At 27.4% G+C, this 19,685-nt stretch overlaps 5 protein-coding genes across 8 annotated transcripts; 4 read left to right on the top strand and 1 right to left on the bottom strand.

Moving 5' to 3' along the window:
• Positions 1 to 3,843: 3,843 nt before the first annotated feature.
• On the top strand, positions 3,844 to 5,314 carry LOC129609756 (DNA repair protein Rad60). 2 transcript variants are annotated; one of them, XM_055521872.1, is made up of 4 exons: positions 3,844 to 4,029; positions 4,104 to 4,429; positions 4,487 to 4,968; positions 5,034 to 5,314. In XM_055521872.1, exons 1-4 carry the CDS (start codon positions 3,975 to 3,977, stop codon positions 5,218 to 5,220), a joined length of 1,050 nt encoding a protein of 349 aa, XP_055377847.1. In that variant the 5' UTR covers positions 3,844 to 3,974; the 3' UTR covers positions 5,221 to 5,314. The 2 variants fall into 2 exon arrangements, with proteins under 2 accessions (XP_055377847.1, XP_055377846.1); XM_055521871.1 differs by having other exon boundaries at positions 4,101 to 4,429.
• Positions 5,315 to 6,086: 772 nt separating this feature from the next.
• LOC129609635 (chorion peroxidase) lies at positions 6,087 to 9,411 on the top strand. Of its 2 annotated transcripts, none has more exons than XM_055521690.1 (8): positions 6,087 to 6,347; positions 6,424 to 6,600; positions 6,668 to 6,920; positions 6,984 to 8,111; positions 8,213 to 8,354; positions 8,482 to 8,640; positions 8,698 to 9,020; positions 9,087 to 9,411. In XM_055521690.1, the coding sequence occupies exons 1-8, from the start codon at positions 6,215 to 6,217 to the stop codon at positions 9,163 to 9,165; spliced, it is 2,394 nt and encodes a 797-aa protein (XP_055377665.1). In that variant the 5' UTR covers positions 6,087 to 6,214; the 3' UTR covers positions 9,166 to 9,411. The 2 variants fall into 2 exon arrangements, with proteins under 2 accessions (XP_055377665.1, XP_055377664.1); XM_055521689.1 differs by having other exon boundaries at positions 6,087 to 6,359.
• A 3,688-nt stretch (positions 9,412 to 13,099) lies between these two features.
• LOC129609553 (general transcription factor IIF subunit 1) lies at positions 13,100 to 15,003 on the top strand. 2 transcript variants are annotated; one of them, XM_055521531.1, is made up of 3 exons: positions 13,100 to 13,260; positions 13,324 to 14,678; positions 14,733 to 15,003. In XM_055521531.1, the coding sequence occupies exons 1-3, from the start codon at positions 13,240 to 13,242 to the stop codon at positions 14,941 to 14,943; spliced, it is 1,587 nt and encodes a 528-aa protein (XP_055377506.1). In that variant the 5' UTR covers positions 13,100 to 13,239; the 3' UTR covers positions 14,944 to 15,003. The 2 variants fall into 2 exon arrangements, with proteins under 2 accessions (XP_055377506.1, XP_055377505.1); XM_055521530.1 differs by having other exon boundaries at positions 13,312 to 14,678.
• A 1-nt stretch (position 15,004) lies between these two features.
• On the bottom strand, positions 15,005 to 16,249 carry LOC129609554 (ribosomal RNA-processing protein 8). Its single transcript, XM_055521532.1, has one exon. It carries the CDS (start codon positions 16,178 to 16,180, stop codon positions 15,005 to 15,007), a length of 1,176 nt encoding a protein of 391 aa, XP_055377507.1. The 5' UTR covers positions 16,181 to 16,249.
• Positions 16,250 to 18,031: 1,782 nt separating this feature from the next.
• Positions 18,032 to 19,130, top strand: LOC129609822 (general odorant-binding protein 84a). The gene is made up of 4 exons (XM_055521945.1): positions 18,032 to 18,269; positions 18,466 to 18,527; positions 18,827 to 18,953; positions 19,036 to 19,130. Exons 1-4 carry the CDS (start codon positions 18,032 to 18,034, stop codon positions 19,128 to 19,130), a joined length of 522 nt encoding a protein of 173 aa, XP_055377920.1.
• The last annotated feature ends 555 nt before the right edge of the window (positions 19,131 to 19,685 follow it).

The following is a 19,685-nucleotide window of genomic DNA, read 5'->3' as shown; positions in this document are numbered from 1 at the left end:
ACATATATTTATATTATTAGTATCAAAATTATAAAATTATTTTAATATTTATTATATAAGTACATAATGCAATCTATAATGTTCACTCTTATATATATAGATACCTATATTAGAAACAAGAAAAGGCATTAAAAATGGTGAAATCCGCTGTAGTAATTTGTTTACAGTTATATAATTATAGCCAAATAATATAAATATAATAATTATATATAAATATATATAATCAAATAAATTAAAGGTTTCATAAACCACAAGTGCTTTAAATAAGTTAATAAACTAAAACTTTGTAAAATTTAGGGTACAAATATTCGAAAAAGTATCTTGACAAAATAATTGATGTATTGTGTGAACACCTTAATTGATATTATGAAAGTATTATGATTTATGTCAAAGGTATTTTTAGTCATACTTGAATGTTTAAATATGTATAAGCACATGTATTTTGTTAAACTAATTAATAAATGTTAAGTTTGAAATCAAATGTTGCAACATTTTTTAATGTTTATTTTCTTATAAAAATTCAAAGTTATAAAATTATTTAGTAAATAAAAAAAATAGAATATATAAATAGAAGGCATAACTTTAACACTTTGGTCTTGGATAGATATGCAATTTTTAATTTTGCAACTGTTTGATTGCTTATTTGTATTCGATATGTTTACCTTTTAAAACAATAAAAATGAAACACAAAATTTAAATTCTGTAGTTTTCACTTTTTATTTATGCTTCATTCTTTACAATAACCGTTATATAAAACCAAACTTTACAAATTTTAGGTTCTTAAATCAAACCTTAATAATAAGTTTCGATTACATTAATTTAATTAATAGTACCTAATTAATTAAGTATTAATTGAAAGCATAAATTGATTAGTTTTTATTTTAAGTGTGTAATATTTTGTTTAGTATGTAATTTGGTAAATTCATACATTTATAATAAAATAATCACTATTGTGCAAAATTATTAAAAGAAAAATAAAATTACGAAATTTAAATTTATGTGAAAGAACTTTTAAATGTTTATTTTAAATGAAAATAATTTTATTAAAGTTTGTAGTAGAAAAACGACGGAAACGAGGTGTAGTCTTTCTCATTAAGTTTATTTGAGGTTACAGACGTAACTTAAAAACATGCAATTATATGTTTCCGTGCAATTAAGCAATCAAACAGCATGTAATTTTATCTAACAGTAATATGCAAAATTAAAAATTGCTTGTCCGTCTGGGCCCTAAAATTTACAAATTTTATTAAAAGTAGGCTATAAATATTATTAAAAAGCGCAGACATGCGATTTTTAATTTTGCAATTCCTGCTAAATCGTAGAATCGAATACATCTAAACAACAAAACTAGCATCAATTCAAAACGAATGCGTTAAATAAAAATTGCACTCAGTTTGTAAAAGTTTACATGCGCATATGTTGATAATTATAAGAATTTATATATAAATTATGAAATTTTTTATGGAACAAAATGATTTTTTTCGAACTGAGTACTAAAATAATTTAAGAATTTTATAAATAGTAAAGACAAAACATGTATACGCATATGTACATATTGACTTATGAGGAGAATTAACCGAAATAATTTAACTTTTTTTATATAAAAATAAATTAAGTAAATATGAATTCTTTTATATGTAAAAATTATTAATAAAATTAAAAAAAAAAATAATGCATCCAGTTGATTATTTGTAATTTTTGTATAGACCCAGAAAACAATAACCTTTATGAAAAAAAAAATATATAAACAAGAAGTAGTCTATTGAATGCAATCAACAAAATAATTAAAATTGTTTTAGAGTTTAAAAATTGTCCACTGCCCTGAAAAGTATAAGGCCACCTCGTAAAAAGGGCAACTCTCAATTTCCTTTTATGGGCTTTAGAGAAATGTATAGAGTTAATATAAATGTTTAAGTATCACGGCTGACAGAAATACAGACCTGGATCTTAAGAGAGAGTGACAGTTCACAGCAAAAAACAACAAGAAAAAAAATTATTCTTAAGAAATGTCAATTCGCCAAAAATACATATGTAATTTTACAAACGCATTCACAAAAAAGCAGGGTCCAAGCCTTGATTTTTTGTAATGTCAAGGTAAGTATACATATTTAGATTTATACAAATGTATATATGAGCATATAAGTACATTTAGGCGTATAAGTTGGAGTAATGTCTTTATATCTAACAAGTTCCAATGCTAAGAGAGAAACTTGAAAGCACGACCTTATTTTATATGGGTTTTTTTAAATCGAAGTGGCTATTTTTTGAGAAGAAATATTAAAATAAATTCACACTTATTATAAAGCAGGTAAAATTTTGAAAATATATTTGAAAAATCAAGAAAATATATTAATATTTTCATTCATAATTATTTTAAAATTCTTGAAATACGTTTAAAACAGCGGAAAAACAACAAGCACAACTTTCGCCTTCAACGTTTTATATGTTACTGAAAGTATTTCATTATTTTTAAGTGAACAGCTTTTTTTTCTCATAGGGTAAGCTAACTTAAGATATGGGAAGTAACTGTGGTGTCAAGTTGAAAATATAATTAATGAAAGATAATTATTAAATATTGATATGAATACATAGTAAACAAAAAAATTAAAGAGGGAATTAGAAAATAATATCTAAAATACAATCAAATATTATTTTTTAAATACAAATTTTATACACACTTCTAAATTTTACCTCTACTTTTGAGAAAAATTTTTAAAACTTAATATATTACCTAAGTAAAAAAATATTTGAAAGGTTTTTGGAAAAGACAATAATACATTTTTATTACCCGATTCGAATATCTTTTTTATTTTTGAAATAAATAGTATCTTAGCAAATGACTCAAAAACTCCGATTGTAAAATGACAGGTAGTATCTACTGATATCCGTAAATTTGTGTCCGTTTGCGTTTACTATTAAGATTCATACATAGGCAGGGCTATTTTATAGATAGATTGCTCTTGTTTACCTGCTAATAAAATATGAAAGAAGAGCACAACAAAATTTTTGAAGCATTCAATATAACATGTTTGAAATAGTATTAAAGTAATTATTTAAAAAAAAAATTGATTGGAAGTAGTTACATATATATTTATTTTTAATAACTAACTGAAATTATTTGAAACAACTTTATAAGTAACGTATAAATAACCGAAATGAGATATAATTCAAATTGTTGAAATGTGTCAACCTATGTTACTTTTATTAACATTTTCATTAGCCGACACTACTCAAATTACCTTATTGGGAAATACAAAATGTGCATGAAAAATCATACATCCTTCCTCATCAACATTTAAAACCATACTGAAATATGAATTTGAAATTTTTTTTCATTTTTTCTTTCCTCTTACTTTTCTTTCTTTTTCGTGCAATAGAATTTAAATGGAAAGCTTTTTAAAAAATGTGTATAATATCCTGAGATTTTTTAAAATATTAAACTCTTTTTTACGTAAAAAAAAAAGAAAAAATATAATAAGAAATATAACACCATCAGTGGCATTTAAAGAAAAAAACAGGAACGAAGCCAAAAATTCGTAATATTTCGTAAAAAAAAAATGAGTATTGGGACTTGTTAACGGAATGGAACGAGTCGAACCACTTCTTAATAGATATACTTTGATGTTAACTTTGAATCTCCTCATTTAAAATATGTATATAATTGCATTTATTTTTACAATTTTTTTTTTTGGCGAATTGAAATCGACTTCCTTGTATCACTGCGTATACATTAACAATTTAAAAAAAAGTATCTTCAAGATGACGTCATATTCATTAAAGATGGCTGGTTGCGTTGATTATGACACGCTTATTCAATTCTTAAACTATACGTTAACTTTGTACAGCCGTTAGGCTGTACAAGTTTCAAGCGTAGCTAATGTCAAATTTTTTTTTAAAGATAGAGAGAACGCGAAATTAAGTAGCTGCCGTACAAAAAAAAATTTATTTTTTAAAGCATTATTTTCATAATAATAATGGATTCTTTTGAATACGATTGTTTAGATGGCCTAAACAAATTTTGTAGTAATGGTAAGTAGACAATTACATATATGTACATATTTAGTTTGCTTATTTTACCGTGTTTACTATTATTATTGTAGCAGAAAATGCGATCGAAAAACAGATTGAAAGAGCATCAAAATATTGTGAAGTTGAATTATCTGATGATGATTTAGAGGAATCAACAGAATCCAGTAAGAAAATTGCAAGAGAAAAAAAAAAGACCAAAAGTGATAAAATTGAAATATCAGGCGGAGATTTTGAAGAATCATCTGAATGCATTTTCAGTGGTGACATTACAAATGAAAAAAGAATTCTTAGGTCTTCACTTCGCTCCCGAAAATCTAAAAGAAACAATTTAATTGAAGTTGATTTAACAAAATGTGATGAACCCCGTGGCAAGAACAAAAAAAAAGTTAATAATAACATTGTTAGTAAAATCTGCAAATGTACTATTACAATTGCCCATAGTTTCGTTTAATTTTAGATCCAGATAGATATTGATGATAGCTTAGAGTGTATTTCCCCAGGTCGAGTTGAGAAATGTTCTAGTTTTTTATCAGACACGGAAAAAGAAAATATTATAATAAATATTCAATGGAAAAATGCAATTGAAAAAATGAAACATAGAAAATTTCAAAAGTTTTTTGATCTAATGAATATTTATGCCAAACGTGAAAACTGTTCTGTAAATGATATTCTTTTCAACATTGAAAATAAAATAATTAATCCAGACGACACACCTTACAGCATTGATTACAAACTTTATGATATCATTACGGGCCGAGTTGTCCCAAATTGCAATAATACGCCCAGCAAAAAGGACAAAAACGGAATAGTTTTAAAGGTTCAATCGAATAATTGGAAAAAAATTGTTGAAATTTCAATTAATAAAGATGAAAATTTTTCAATACTAAGCGCCAAACTAGCTGAAGAATTAAAAATCAATATTAAAAATTTTACATTGATGTATGTATTTACACATCTTTTTCCAAAATTCTATTAATGAAAAAACTAATTTAATGTTTTTGTAGATTTGACGGAGAGCCAATGGATTTGAAAGAAACACCCACTGATTTAGATTTTGAAGGGGGAGAACTAATAGACTGCAAAATAAAAAATGATGAGTCTGAAATTAAAGAAAACAAGAATTTGAAAGGAAAAGAAGAAAAACAAAAAAAAGGAACCCGTCAATCAAAACGTAAAGCCAAATTGAGATGATATATTTTAGAAAATTAAATTATTCTCACTTTTCATTCAAAATTCCTTCCCGTTTCACAATTGTTACAAAATAAAGAAAATAATTTTTGATTTAGCCACCAATTTTTAATTTGATACTTTAATAAAATTATTGCAATTTACGTTTAATTTTAAGTAGATATATGTAGGTATCTAATGTTTTATCCCAGGATTTAAAATTGCTGTAATCCCTATGTAATTCCTGCGAACATATACAATTCAGCTCACAAGTTGTAAATCTGAGTTGCGTTTATTCATGAGAATAGAAAAGTATCAGTGATTCTGAATCGCCACAGTAACATATTTATCAAACATGAACTGTATTACAATGACGCATCCTTTTAAAAGAAAACAGTGATGCAAAATAAAATACATGTGTACGTACATACGTATGTAGATCGAATTTGAAACACACTCAAGATCTGTAAACGCTTTCATCAACATTAAATGTTTTATTTGGATTTTAGATTATTTTTTGCTTAGCTATTTAAAAAAGTTAAAATTGTCAATTCACTTCGTTTAGCTTTTACATAGGTTTATCATATTTAACTGCAGTTTTACCATTTCTGATAAATGAGTATGTTCATAGCACTCTCAAAAATCATTACGATTATTAATTACTTATGTGTTCCAAACTTAAATGACGGCAATTATTTTCGATTACCATAATAATGTTAAAATGCAGGACTTATAATATCGGCTTTTTGCACGAGGCCCAATACACGAGTATGTGTGAGTGTATGTGATCTTCTATTCCTTTTTTGCTTAAACAATCTGTAAAAACACCGTAATTTACGATATAAAATATGTCTAAAAAGTTTTTTAAATTTTTTGAGAATACTGATTCCTCAGTTTGCTTTTAACATCCAGTCTTTAAACACTTATAAAGTGGTACATGTTTTCACGCTTTGAAAAATAACTTAGTTTCTGAAATAAAAACGGCGTGCTAAAACTTCTATACATTTGCTTTTTCACAATGGTAGCAGCACATTTTAAATTAATTTTACTAATAATATTTTGTTTTTCACTATTAAATGTCATAAAATGTTCTAAAAATGAAAGTTTAATAGAAATGAAAATCGAAAATGATATTTTAAAAGAAAAAAATGGTAAGCATATAGGTACGTACAAACATATTTTTAAATTTTCAAAAATGAAATATATTACCTGACCTTTTGATTTTAGATTTACCGAAAATATTTGTGAAAAAACTTTTCAAAATTTGTCCTAAAAATCTGAGATGTGTTCCACAAATTCAATGTCCGGCACATGTGCTTATGAAACCAGAAGAGAAACCGTTAAAATGTAATTTACCGTTTGGGAAACATGGTTTTTGTTGTACTACAGGTCAAAGCCATACAAGTGAGCATAGATCAAAAAAAATTTAATATATTTTTGAATATATTGCTTACATATTGAAATTTAATAGGTTTTAACAATTCGCGAATTAAACGGGAAATTTATAATTTGAATTATAATAGTTTGAATTATATAAAGGAAGCTCGATCCCGGATTGCCGATATGATGGCAAGCACTAGTCAAACTGCCAAAGTAATAGTTGGCCATCCAGGCTATTATCATGGTTTCATGTTCAATCAACCTGAAGAAAACTTAGAAGAAATGATAGCACAATCAAATTTAGCAATAGAACAAGTTGTTGCAACCCAAGTATTAAAAGAAAAGTAAAAATAAAATATATTTTATATTTATTGAAATTGACTTAAATTTTTACTTCTAATTTCTAGAAATCATATCCCAAGTTATGCTTTCGCGGAATCCCAAGTTAAAGTGAATTTATATCCTGGTCATAGCCAGTGCGATGAAAAAACACCAGATTGTCCAGATTTAAATGCAAAATATCGAACAATAGATGGTACCTGTAATAATCCACATCCAAATAGAGCTAGTTGGGGTTCAGCTGGTTCTCATATGGAAAGATTATTAAGCCCAGCTTATGCTGATGGTATTTGGAGACCTAGGGAATTCAGCGTTAAAGGCGGTAAATTGAAAAGTGCACGAGACATTTCTAGAAATTTGGTGCCAAATAGCAATCGTCCACATAAGCATTTCAATTTATTTTTAATGCAATTTGGACAATTTATAGCACATGATTTAACACAATCCAGATCTATTCGTATGCCAGATGGAAGGGATGTTCAGTGTTGTTCTGAAGATGGTTCAAGTATGTTACCAAAAGAACAAAGACATTATTCGTGTTTTCCTATTGCAATAAGTCCACATGATGAGTTCTATTCAAAATTTAATCAAAGATGTATGAATTTTGTCAGATTAGCACTGGTACCAAATGGATGTATGGCTGGTTATGGCAGACAGGCATCACAAGTAACACATTATTTAGATGGTTCACCCATTTATGGTTCTAATGAAAGAATTGCTGCATCATTAAGAACATTTAGAGATGGGAAACTGAGAATGTTAACGGAAAAAAAGCATGATATATTACCGTTAACAAATGAGCAACCATTTTGTGCTGATCTTAAACCCGGAGCAACTTGTTTTATAGCTGGTGATACCAGAGTTAATCAAATTGCGTCTTTAGTTGCTGTTCATATTCTATTTAATCGAGAACATAATAGAATTGCAACTATATTGTCTGCCATTAACCCTGAATTATCAGATGAAGAAATTTTTCAAGAAACACGTAGAATAGTCATTGCTGAGCTTCAACATATTACGTTCAATGAGTATTTACCAGCTATCATTGGGACTGACATAATGGAACGATTTAGCTTATTAACAGGCCATCAAGGATATAATTCTGATTATAACGAAGATGTTAATCCAGGAGTAACAAATGAATTCACAGGAGCTGCATTTAGATTTGGCCATTCAACAGTTGATGGAAGAATTAAGTATAAATATACACATAAATACATGTTTTTTCCTTTTTTTCTGATTCGTTTAAGATGCATTTAAAATTTTATGACAAATAATTTGTATTTCATGTGTTTAGGAGCCCATCTGGAGAAGAAATAGAAATTCCTGATATCATGTTTAATGTCGATAGAATGCGACAGAAAACTTTCTATGATGAAATGTTGATAGGAATGACTAGACAGCCCATGCAAGATTTTGATAATGCTGTTACTCACGGGGTAAAACGAAATACATGTTTTGAATTTTCCGAAAATTATTTTTTTTTTACCTAGGATTTATATTTTCAAATTTTTTAATTAATGTTCTTTTATAATTTTTACATGTTGCTTGTTTTTGTGGATACAGCTAAGTAGATTTTTATTCCGTGGAGACCAACCATTCGGTTTAGATCTCCCTTCTTTAAACATTCAAAGAGGACGTGATGAAGGACTTCGCCCATATAATGATTATCTTGAAGTCATGGGTCATAATCGTGTTACTAGTTTTGATGATTTTCATCCAGAAGTAATTTTTTATTTATCATTATGTGAATTTTTCTTTGAAAATGGTATATTGTTTCAGTTGGCGAGACGACTGGCTAAAGTTTATAAGCATCCTGATGATATTGATTTATGGATTGGCGGTTTATTAGAGCCAATTATTACATCAGGTGGCATTTCTGGTCCAACGTTCTCAGAAATTATAGCTGACCAATTTTCAAGAGTACGACACGGTGATAGATACTTTTATGAAAATGGACCGGAAATAAATCCTGGACATTTTACATTAGCTCAATTAAATGAAATTCGTAAAACTTCGATGGCTGCATTGATATGCGACAATATGGATTATTTAATAACAAATGAAATTCAACCACTAGCATTTGTAAGGCCCGATGTTAAAAGGTAAAAATTACTAAACTCGTAAAAATTAGTTCACAAATTAGGTTTTAATAATTATTCCTTTCATAGTAATTATCCAATTAGATGTGATAGTAAAGCAATTCCAAGAGTCAATTTAAACGCATGGAGAATCAAAAAGAAACACTAAAAACGATATTTATTACTTTTTAAACCTCTAGTTTAAAACATTTGCGTTTTTAAATATTATTTAATTTTAATATGTTCCTATTGTTGTGTTAAAACAATATCTGTTAATTTTATGTTTTAAATCAAAGTTAAGAATTTATTTTTATTGGAAAATGCATTTTCAAGGTGAACATTTATAATTATTGTAGGTAAATAGGTATTTGTACTAAAAAAAAAATATAGTAATTCTTTGTGTAAAATAAAAAATTTGATTTCTGCAAATTTTTTTTGTAATTTTTTTGGTGCCTGGAAAAACCACAAAAATGTTTATCATAACTGAATAAAAAGGATTGCATGTTTCAGAGTTCACTTGGGAAAATGGTCTCTGGCAATGGAAGTTTAAAATACTTCATAAATTTGGTACCTAATTAGAGCAGAGCTCCAATAGGGAAAAATTTTCTTCCACGGAAATAAGTATCTAGTAAAGATCTATGTGCGTATAAAATTTCAAGTTTCTATCTTCAAGGGTGTAGAAGTTTTGTTAACGGACACACGGACGCACGGGCAGAGTAAAACCAATAAGCACTTTCCAAAAATTTTTTGGAAAGGTGCTAAAAAGAAAGTGGATTACAGAATGAAAAGTAAACAATATGGGTTTAAGAAATTTTCATTTCAAATATGTATTTTATCAAAATATTTTATTTTTATTTGAAAATATTTTATGTCTGAGATAAAACTTGGAAAAACTTTTAAAAACTTTATGTAAGTATGTGATAAACGTCAAATTTCAAAGTATTTATTAAACATAAACTACGTTAATATTTTTTGCCGACACCAAAAACCGAAAATTTTGATTTTGGATTATAAAAGTGTAAAACTTAGAAAAAACCATTTGTGAACCCATTTTGGTTGTTTTATTTTATTTTTAATTGAAGTCTTTTGAATACATATAAAGTTATTGTTGATGAATCCTTTTTTTTTTAAAAATAAAACCTTCTGACACAAATAAGAAAAACATATGGTAAATTCTTAAACGTCAAATTTTACAAAATCTGAGCTGTCTGAGTTTACGGATACTCTACTACGTTTTTACTCTCAGTCAAAGTTTAAATTCTTAAACGTTTAAAAAAAGTCAATTAAGCGTCAAAATTGTAGATTTTTTTTTTTACATGCAGACAGTCTGACGTAGTAATTCAGTAAATAAATTTGATGTGTTGAGTGACTATCATTACGTTAAAAATAATATAAAAAATATTTTTATTGTTAATTTTTAATATGTAAGTATAAAATTATTTTAAATCTAAAAAAAATTTTTTTTTTGTTTTGACGTTTACGGATGATCAAAATTCAAAGTCAATTACGGGTAAAAAGTTTACTAGATTTCTGTCCGTAAAAGTTTTAGTTTCAGACAGTTTGCAGACTAAAATCAAAATTTTGACGTTAAAGAATTTGCGGATAGTATGTTTCGACAGCTGTAAGATTTCAAAAGTTTTTGAAACACTAAATTTTACTTTACAAAACTTGAAAAACTTTAAACATTTAGAAAATGAGAATGCCATCATTTCCTCTCATTTTTGTTCATAAAGTTAAATTATTTTTAAAAATAAGAACATTGTAGTATACAGTGCTGTTATTTTTATCTTGTTTTTTAGTAGCACTTTGTCTCAAAAAAACTAGTGTCGAGAGCCCTAGAGTAGTAATTTGCAGACATTATTATCATGAAACATAAGGCATCTGGACAAACATGGCTAAATAGATTATTTGTTTAAAATTGATTTCAAATCAGATTTCGTTTATGAAAACAATTAACGTATATTTTTTCGCAACTTTTTTAATTTTAAGAACAAGTTTGTAACAGAATTTTGTAATGAATTATAAAAAGAAAAAATAGAATAAATAATAAGAATATATGTATTGCAAAGGGGTGGAACGAAGTATATTTTTTTTTAATAATATATATTATTAATTTTTATTTATTTTTATATTTATAACTTAAGTATTGCAATAACTACATTTTCTAGTATAAATTAAAAAAAGTAGTAAAAATGGCTTTGCAGTAGTATGATAGTATAGAATGCCAAAATGTAGTAAAAAACTACAGTTGTAGTGAAGCAAACAACATTGTCCTAGACGCTTTGCATGGAAGAACTTTATAATGTTTTTGAAAGTTTTTAAAAACTTTCTTAAACCAAACAGACCTAGTATTTCTATACATATGTTCATTACATTTTGATGTAAAATTTTAAAGAAATAATAACGAAAGATAAAACATAAGAAACGACAGGTGCTTTACAAAATTTCTATGTAATAAAAAGTTTGTACAATACCATAAACTCCTATAATGTACTGCAAGTCCCATAAGGTAGATGTCTGTGGCATCTTTATATAAGACTTCATTTTGGCGCATATTTGAGTAAGTTATTCGCTTCGCCAATTGTTAAAACCTGTTACATATTTTTTTAATTTTATATAAATTTTTATATTTAAAAAAATATTTGATTTCAGTGTATGTAATGAATAATGACGAATGACAGCACTAACGACTTGCGGTAACTTAGATTGAACCCCACTTTGATTCCCGAGAACATCACCAAATTCATTAAATAAAGTGACGGCTGATCGCTCAGAGACAAGCTAGAAAATATTGAGAATTAAATAAAGTGCATTCTCGATAATCTGTTGCACTCATAGTTTCAAAAGAATTCAAGAAAAATTACTTGAAAATACGTAATGTAAAATGACTGCATTACGCATGAAGTTTCAAACAAAACTGCTTCAAAAGAAAAAGCCTGGTGGCCAACTATGTAAAAATGCGAAACTTGGAAATTCGCGGCATTTTCTAAAATTTTTTGTTCTTAACATTTCTTAAGTTTTTTTAAAGTAGAAATTTGTAAGGTTATAGACGAAAAGTTAAGTCCTACAAAAATTAAACTGGAGAGGAGCGATATCAAGAAAAAATGGGATAATGCATAAAATTTACCATTTTCGTAAGCTGGGATGATTTTGTATTATTTAATAACCTAAAATTATAATTATGAATTATAACATTTAGTTAAATGCAATAAATTTGAAATGCAAGAATTTTTTGTAATTTAATAAAACAAAATAAATGTAACACTTCAGTTTAATTTTATTTTTCAAAAACTTAGACTTTCGCAAAAAGATTCGTAAACAAAATGGCAAGTAAATGAAAAGCTTGAGTAAATAGCACTTTGTAGTACGGGGGTTTTCGTTTATGCACGCTGCGCTGAAAGTTCTACATTAGAACTAAAATTTGTAAGTTTCAGCGTTAAACAGTTGGCAAAAACTTTAGCTAAGTTTTTTTTGTTTACGCAGTCTACAGATTCTGAAACTTCTAAATAATCTATCATTCGAAAATCACATAAATCTCATTGTTTATGAAATTATATCCCAATACCTTTCGCCTTCGAGTTCAATGCAAATAAGGAAATTTTAACAAGATTTGAAGACTTAAAGAAAACTTACTTTAACACCCATTTAATATCTGAATCTGCAATTTTGAAATTTAAAATTTTTTTTGAATTTTAAATTAAAAAAGGAAAAAAAAATTCATGAGGCAGCGACAAAATTTATACTAGAGGTCTGCGCTACATTTCTAACATTTCTTTATTGCAGATTGAATTTCCGAACGCATTTTATTGCAGCCAGTAATTTCCGAACGATCTATATTTTTAGTGTGTGTAGCGTATATTTTCGAACGTACTACAAGTTAGAACTATTCTAGAACTGAATAAATGAAAACCCTCTACCACTTTTGCTACCTTCGCATAAGCAAATTTACGATATTTAATGGGATTTTAGTTCCGAAAAAACAAATGTGAGACAGAAGAAATAGCCTAAGATTTTACGTATATTCTATAAATAGCTCGCTAAACCCTAGTTGGCATTTTCTTCTAGGCTGGCAACATACTGCAAAATGTCACATTCAGCTGATTTATCAAAAAACAATTAAAACGTTTGCACTATCCTAATGCTACAAAATAATAAATATTCTTTAAAAGTAACAATCAAAGTTAATTCAAAATTAAATATCTAAAGTTTTAAGTAAATTGTTTCAAAAGTAATTTTAAACAATATGACCCCGTCTCGACCACAGGTACATAAAATTAAATTCTTCTTTTAAATTGTTGATTTTTTGTTATTAAAGGGATCATCCCAGGCAGTTGCTCATGTGCAGGAGTTCAAAATACGAGTCCCAAAAAATTCTAGGAAAAAACATCATGTTATGAGATTTAACGCCACATTAAATGTTGATTTCGGCAAATGGAATGCTGTTCGTATGGAAAGAGAAAATAACATGAAAGAATTTAAAACATTGGATGAAGATATGCCTAAATTTGGAGCTGGATCTGAATATAATCGTGATTTACGTGAGGAAGTACGGAGAAAAAAATTTGGAATAATCGCAAAACGATATAAGCCAGAGGCGCAGCCTTGGATTTTAAAGGTAGGGGGAAAATCTGGTAAAAAATTCAAAGGGATTAGAGAAGGTGGTGTAAGTGAAAATGCTGCATTTTATGTGTTTACCCACGCTCCAGATGGAGCAATTGAAGCATATCCTTTGCATGAATGGTATAACTTTCAGCCAATTCAGCGTTATAAATCATTATCTGCTGAGGAGGCTGAACAAGAATTTGGTCGTAGAAGAAGGGTAATGAATTATTTTTCGTTGATGTTGCGTCGACGATTAAAGGCGGATGATGAACCTGAAGATCCAGAAGAAAAAGTCAATGCTAAAGGCAGTGGTTCAAAAAAATCGAAAGAATTACAAATTAGTGAAATGGATGAATGGATAGATTCGGATGAAGATTCTGAATCGGAAGATGAAGACAAAGAGAAAAAAAAGGAAGACAGTGACGATGAAGGCAATTCCAAGAAAAAAGGGAAAAAAACTACTGATAAAAAAAAGAAAAAAGATCGTGATTTGGAAGATGAAGCGTTTGAGGAATCTGATAATGGTGATGAAGAAGGTCGTGAACTTGATTACATTTCCGATTCTAGTGAAGATGAACCAGATCCAGAATCAAAAGTCGTAAAAGAATTAATATCCGTTGGGGAAGAAGATGCGTTGAAATCATCAGAAAGTGAAGAGGAAGAAGAAAAAAAGTCAGAGGAATCTGATGAAGACGACGAAGAGAAGAAGAAAGAAGGAAAAGATAAAGATAAAGAATCAAAAGATAAAAAGAAGAAAAAGAACAAAAAGAAAAGTAAAGATGAGAAGAAAGATTCTTCTTCTGATTTTTCTTCCGACAGTAGTGAGTCTGATTTGGAATCTAAAACTAAAAAGAAAAAAGAAGCTTCAACTAGTGGTATATCTAAAGATTCTCGCGGATCTTCTCCAGCTGTTTCAAGTCAAGAAGCTAATAAGCGTAAATTCAATAACATGCCTTCTGATTTGACGGGGTCTGATAATAGTAATAGTCCTATAAATACTCCTGCTAAAAAACTTAAAATGGAAACTCCATCCTTACCTCCAACTTTTGCTGGTGTAGTAAATATGAATAATGCAAAAGAGTAAGTTATAATGTATAGCGGCGATATGTTTTTACTATAAAAACTTTTTTTCAGTGACTTTGGCATAACAGAAGAAGCTGTAAGGCGTTACCTTATGCGCAAACCAATGACTGCAAGAGAATTGATTACAAAATTCAAAAATAAAAAGAATGGTGTAGCAAACGAAAGACTTGTGGAGACAATGACACAAATACTTAAAAAGATTAATCCTGTAAAACAGACAATACAAGGAAAATTGTATTTGAGTATTAAAGCTGCTAAGTAGTATTTTTATAAGTTTAGGTGTAACTTGCAAATATTTTATTAATATACATTTATTCGGGTATTTAACGTTTTTTATATATACAGGGTTTTAATTTACAATTAGATATGCTTAAAACATTTTTCTTAACATTTTCAATTTTTTTGAAATCAAAAAAGTAAAAATATTTTTTTTTATCCACATCTTGACGCAAAAGTTCAAACCCAAAATGTTCCCACAGGCTCTTGAAATCTTTAACGTTCTCAAATCTGGACCCTATTTCTGCAACATACACTATGCCATCCGATTTCAGGATTCTGTTAGCCTCACAAATAAAATCATTTAAATTAGTCCCCATTAAAGACAAACAAAATATTACAATATCTATACTTTGTGATTTTAGTGGTGTGTTAGCCATATCGCATGCTATAACATGAGGTTTAGAACTGATAAAATCAATTGAAAAGCACTTATGAGGAACAGATTCTGCCAATTTCGCCTCGCCGCATCCAAAATCAGCAACAATCATATGTTTTGGTAATTTTCGAACGCGTTTAATTATGCGATCTAATGGATTAAATGGCCATTTTTCAATTTGTTGTCGATATCCTTTATGATAGGCCTTGAAGGCTTCTCTATCTTGTTCAAACATTTCTTTAGCTTTACTTCCTGTCGTTGTATATAACAATTCATTCAAAAAACGAAATCGACCACCAAGAAGATTATCTCTTAGCTTATTAGCGAAACTACTGGTTGGCAAATTTTTATTTAAAGAATTTTTCTTCAAAGGACCATCATCTAATTTTGTAGCCGTTGCAATTTTTTGCTTCTTGACCATATCGCCATTATCAAGATGATCAAGTTTTCGTTTTTTAGATTTTTTTTTTTCAACACAGATTTCATTGTCAATCATAGAATTATCTTCAGAAATTACATTTTTACGTAAAAGAGGCGTAAATTTACAGTTTCCGTCAAATTTTTCAATTGCCAACTTTTTCTTCTTTTTGTTTTTTGGTTCTGTTTGCAAATTAACAACAGGCAAATCGCAACCATTCGTAGTTATAGATTTTACTTGGTTTTCTAACAAATGTTTTTTTATCTTAACTTTTCTATTCTTTGACTTCCCTGACTCAGTTTGGGTTTTTTTTACTTCATCGTTTTTTTCCAATTTCTCTAGTCTTTGTTTTGACTTTTTGGTTTCAAATTTTGAAAGTTCTGTATTATCATCCCAATCGTCATTAATTTCAAAAATGTGCTTCATTAGTAATTTACGAAATAATAATTTTAGTTTTAAAATTTTAAATCACATGGAGTTTGTTTTGATTTTTTAATATAATAAACATACTTGACAATCTTGACAGTTAAATTTTTCACCCAGTAAGCAAATGTCTGTTCAAAAAGTCCAAAGATGATTACTTTTGCAAATTAGCAGATTTTTTTGACTTTTTTGAAGTACTTGTAGCTTGTCGTATTCTCATCTTTAATATTTTAGCAATTAAACTTCAAGAGAAGTTTTAAAGTGTTAATGCAATTTTATTTAAAAATAATTGAATTATGAATGTACCTTTAACATTTGGATTGAATTTTGAATTAAACTTTTTTTTATAATTTGGAAAATTAGATGTTTTTGACAATTCACTATTTTAACATACATAATTAAAAATTTGGAATCAGTCTACTAGAATCGATTCTCTAAAAGAATATTATAATACATGTAGCATGTACATGTGTAGATAAGAATGAATATTTATAGAGAATTTACAGTGTTATTTACGAGGATCGATATGAATAAACTGATTTTAAATAATAAATGCAAAATAAAATAAAATATTTGTTATAAGCCAAATTAAGCCAAAAGATAATACATACATACATATATAGTAACTTATTAAACCTAGATTTATTTAGAAGTTCTGTTTTATTTTTTTAATAAATTAATAATTAAATTCATTAGAAAATATCTTTGATTTTCCAGAATGCCGGATTCTAATATACATACTTACACATTTACACATGTTCAACTGCGTGCAAAATAATAGCAGTATGTTGAAAAATTCTGTGTTGGAAAATTTCAACATAAACACAGATATGTATTTAGTAGTATAAATTTTGGTTTTTATACTAATAGTTTCATTTCAATATAACAAAAAAAAAATTTAAAATATTTCAGCCTTACAACAGCTTCATAAAAAATGAAAAATTTAGTTTGAAAAAATTTCAGGTACTGTTATTAATTTGCACATCTTACTTGTATATGCATTCATCTTGAGATAACAAAAATATCCTATGTTCCTCGCATAATTTATTTTAAAGAGTATTTTAAGAGACTGTCAAAATACTAACATCTGATCTGTTCTTCACAGTTTGCTTCCGTTGTGCTTTCGTTGCTTCCCTTGAGCTTAATTTCATTGTGAATCAAAAATCTCTTATATAGGCAGACATGAATTGTCCTACAGTGGGATCATTATTCCATGAGTTTCTACTTCTAATAACCGAAAGCAATGTTTCTAAAAGATTTTGGCTAAATTTATGTATTATATATTTTAACTACTTATTTTTTCCAAATATCCAGCAAACATTCATGCATTCATACATAATACGTACATAAATATATATGTACGTATATTTATTTAGAAAGAATCTAGGCTTGTTAATCTTTTGTATTACAAATTGCATGTTTCAGTATTGTATTTTAGATATTATTAATTATTGTAATTGTATAATTATAATAATGGCAAAAATTAATATGTATACATTTTGTATTAAAATAATTTTGAACGAATTTATAATTTGTATTTCAAACGCAATTTATGTAAAATAAACATGTATGTATGTATATGTGTACATATGTATATGGGCAGGTACTTTAAAGGTAAAATAATTAATAGAATGTAGATTTACGCGGTTATTTGTTTTGAATTAAACTTACTTATGCATGTTTTATGTATAATAATTGTATAATTAGGTAAGGAAGTAGAATAGATTAATGAAGAACAGAATAAATGTGCTATTAAAAGGCAAAATTTCAAAATTCAAACTGCATTTGTGGTATGACCTAACTGTGTACCAATGTACTTTTCGATATTTGATCTTTTGTTGCAGAATTGTTAAGATGTTAATTTTTCAAGGTTTTGCTTACTTTCTTGCTGAGATTTATTTTTTAATTTTGTTAAATTCAAATATAAATCAAGCGGCTTTACATAATTTGAAGGTACAAGAAAAAGGAATATTTGCCCGCACTAAACATCAATTACGAAATGATGAAGTTCATGATACAAGTTTTGACACTGAGGAATTAAATATTGATAATATTGTTAGCTCTTGCAATGATAGCTATAAGATTACAATCGGTAAGATTTGAAAAATTTAATTGAATATTTGTTAATTAAAATAAAAATTAATTTGCATAAATATTTTGCTTTTATTCTAATTTTTTGACTTTATGTATATTAGAATAAGGATAGAGACTAATTTTTAATTCATTTTAAAAAGAAATAAATGTATATATTATATGCTATAAGTTACTAACGTTTCGAATAATTTAAGATTTTTTGGAAGCTTTCAATTCCACAGCAGAGTTTCCGGATGAAACTGATAAAACTCCAATGGTAAGAAAAAAAAAATAAAAAACTGGAAATGTAAAATCAATATACACATCTTAGTTTACACAATACTTATTAGATATATAGAAATTTACATAACAAGGCTATTAAAATATTTTAATACAAAACGAACAAAAGCGTTTAAAATTTTAATAGCACAAGCATATTGTAAATGAACAATATTATAAGTGCATATTGAATTATCGCTAATAAATTTAAACAGTGTGCCAAAGATTAAACAAAAAGTTCTATATAACTCAATATGATTCTATACTTTAATTGATTTAAGTTTATCAATATTCCAGTGCTTTATCAGATGCTTATATGAAAGAACTGGGATAATTAAAGAAGGAAACCTTGATAGAAATCAAATTGTAAAGTTAATGTGGCCGGCTACTGGCGATTCAGTAGAAGTATGCCAAAAAGAAGGAGGTATTAAAATACATTATTAAATACTTAAATATACTTATTAAGTATGTATGTAATAAGATATTAATTTTATGAAAGTTTTTAGATAACGAAAAAAATGCTTGTTTGAGAGCATATTTAAAGGGAAAATGCTTAATGATAAGATCTATTGTCGACGCGAGAAATAAACCAAAAATATAATTGTTTTAATATTCCAAAAGGAGGTGCACCTAAAATATGTAATATAAATAGAAAAATAGCATAGAGTTTAAATATTGTTTTCAGATTTTGAAATAACAAAATTGAATAAAAATCAGAAATCAATTAAGAATAGAACATTGAAAATAAATTTTAAATTAAATTTAAGGTGCGTTTTAATTAAAGTGTGTCAAACACTAATTTATTCTAATAAAACTAAGGAAAAGTAAAGGATATGACAGTACAGTTAATGATGTAAGTTTTTTCCTTGAGCGGAAATTTAAAATGTAAAACAACAAAAAATATTTTCATGTAACTGTAGTTGAAGTATTGAGATATGTAGGCCAAAAAGTAATAAAAGAGTAATAAATCTCCACATTGCTTTTTAATATTAATTGCATGAAGTAAAAAGCAAACTTTCTTAACTTATGTTTAGGTACATCAAATCTTACAAGCGGAACCTCCTCCCATAGGCGACCAGATAAAAAGGTCATACTACGACCCAACGAAGAGGGGAAGAAAAGAAAAGCATTTGAACAGTCTTTACACGATTAGTAT

The sequence above is a fragment of the Condylostylus longicornis genome, unplaced genomic scaffold, assembly GCF_029603195.1.
Source record: "Condylostylus longicornis isolate FDR11 unplaced genomic scaffold, ASM2960319v2 ptg000040l, whole genome shotgun sequence".
Taxonomy (NCBI): Eukaryota; Metazoa; Arthropoda; class Insecta; order Diptera; family Dolichopodidae; genus Condylostylus; species Condylostylus longicornis.
Note: the sequence above shows the minus strand (reverse complement) of the source record. Positions and strands in the feature narration are given on the sequence as shown.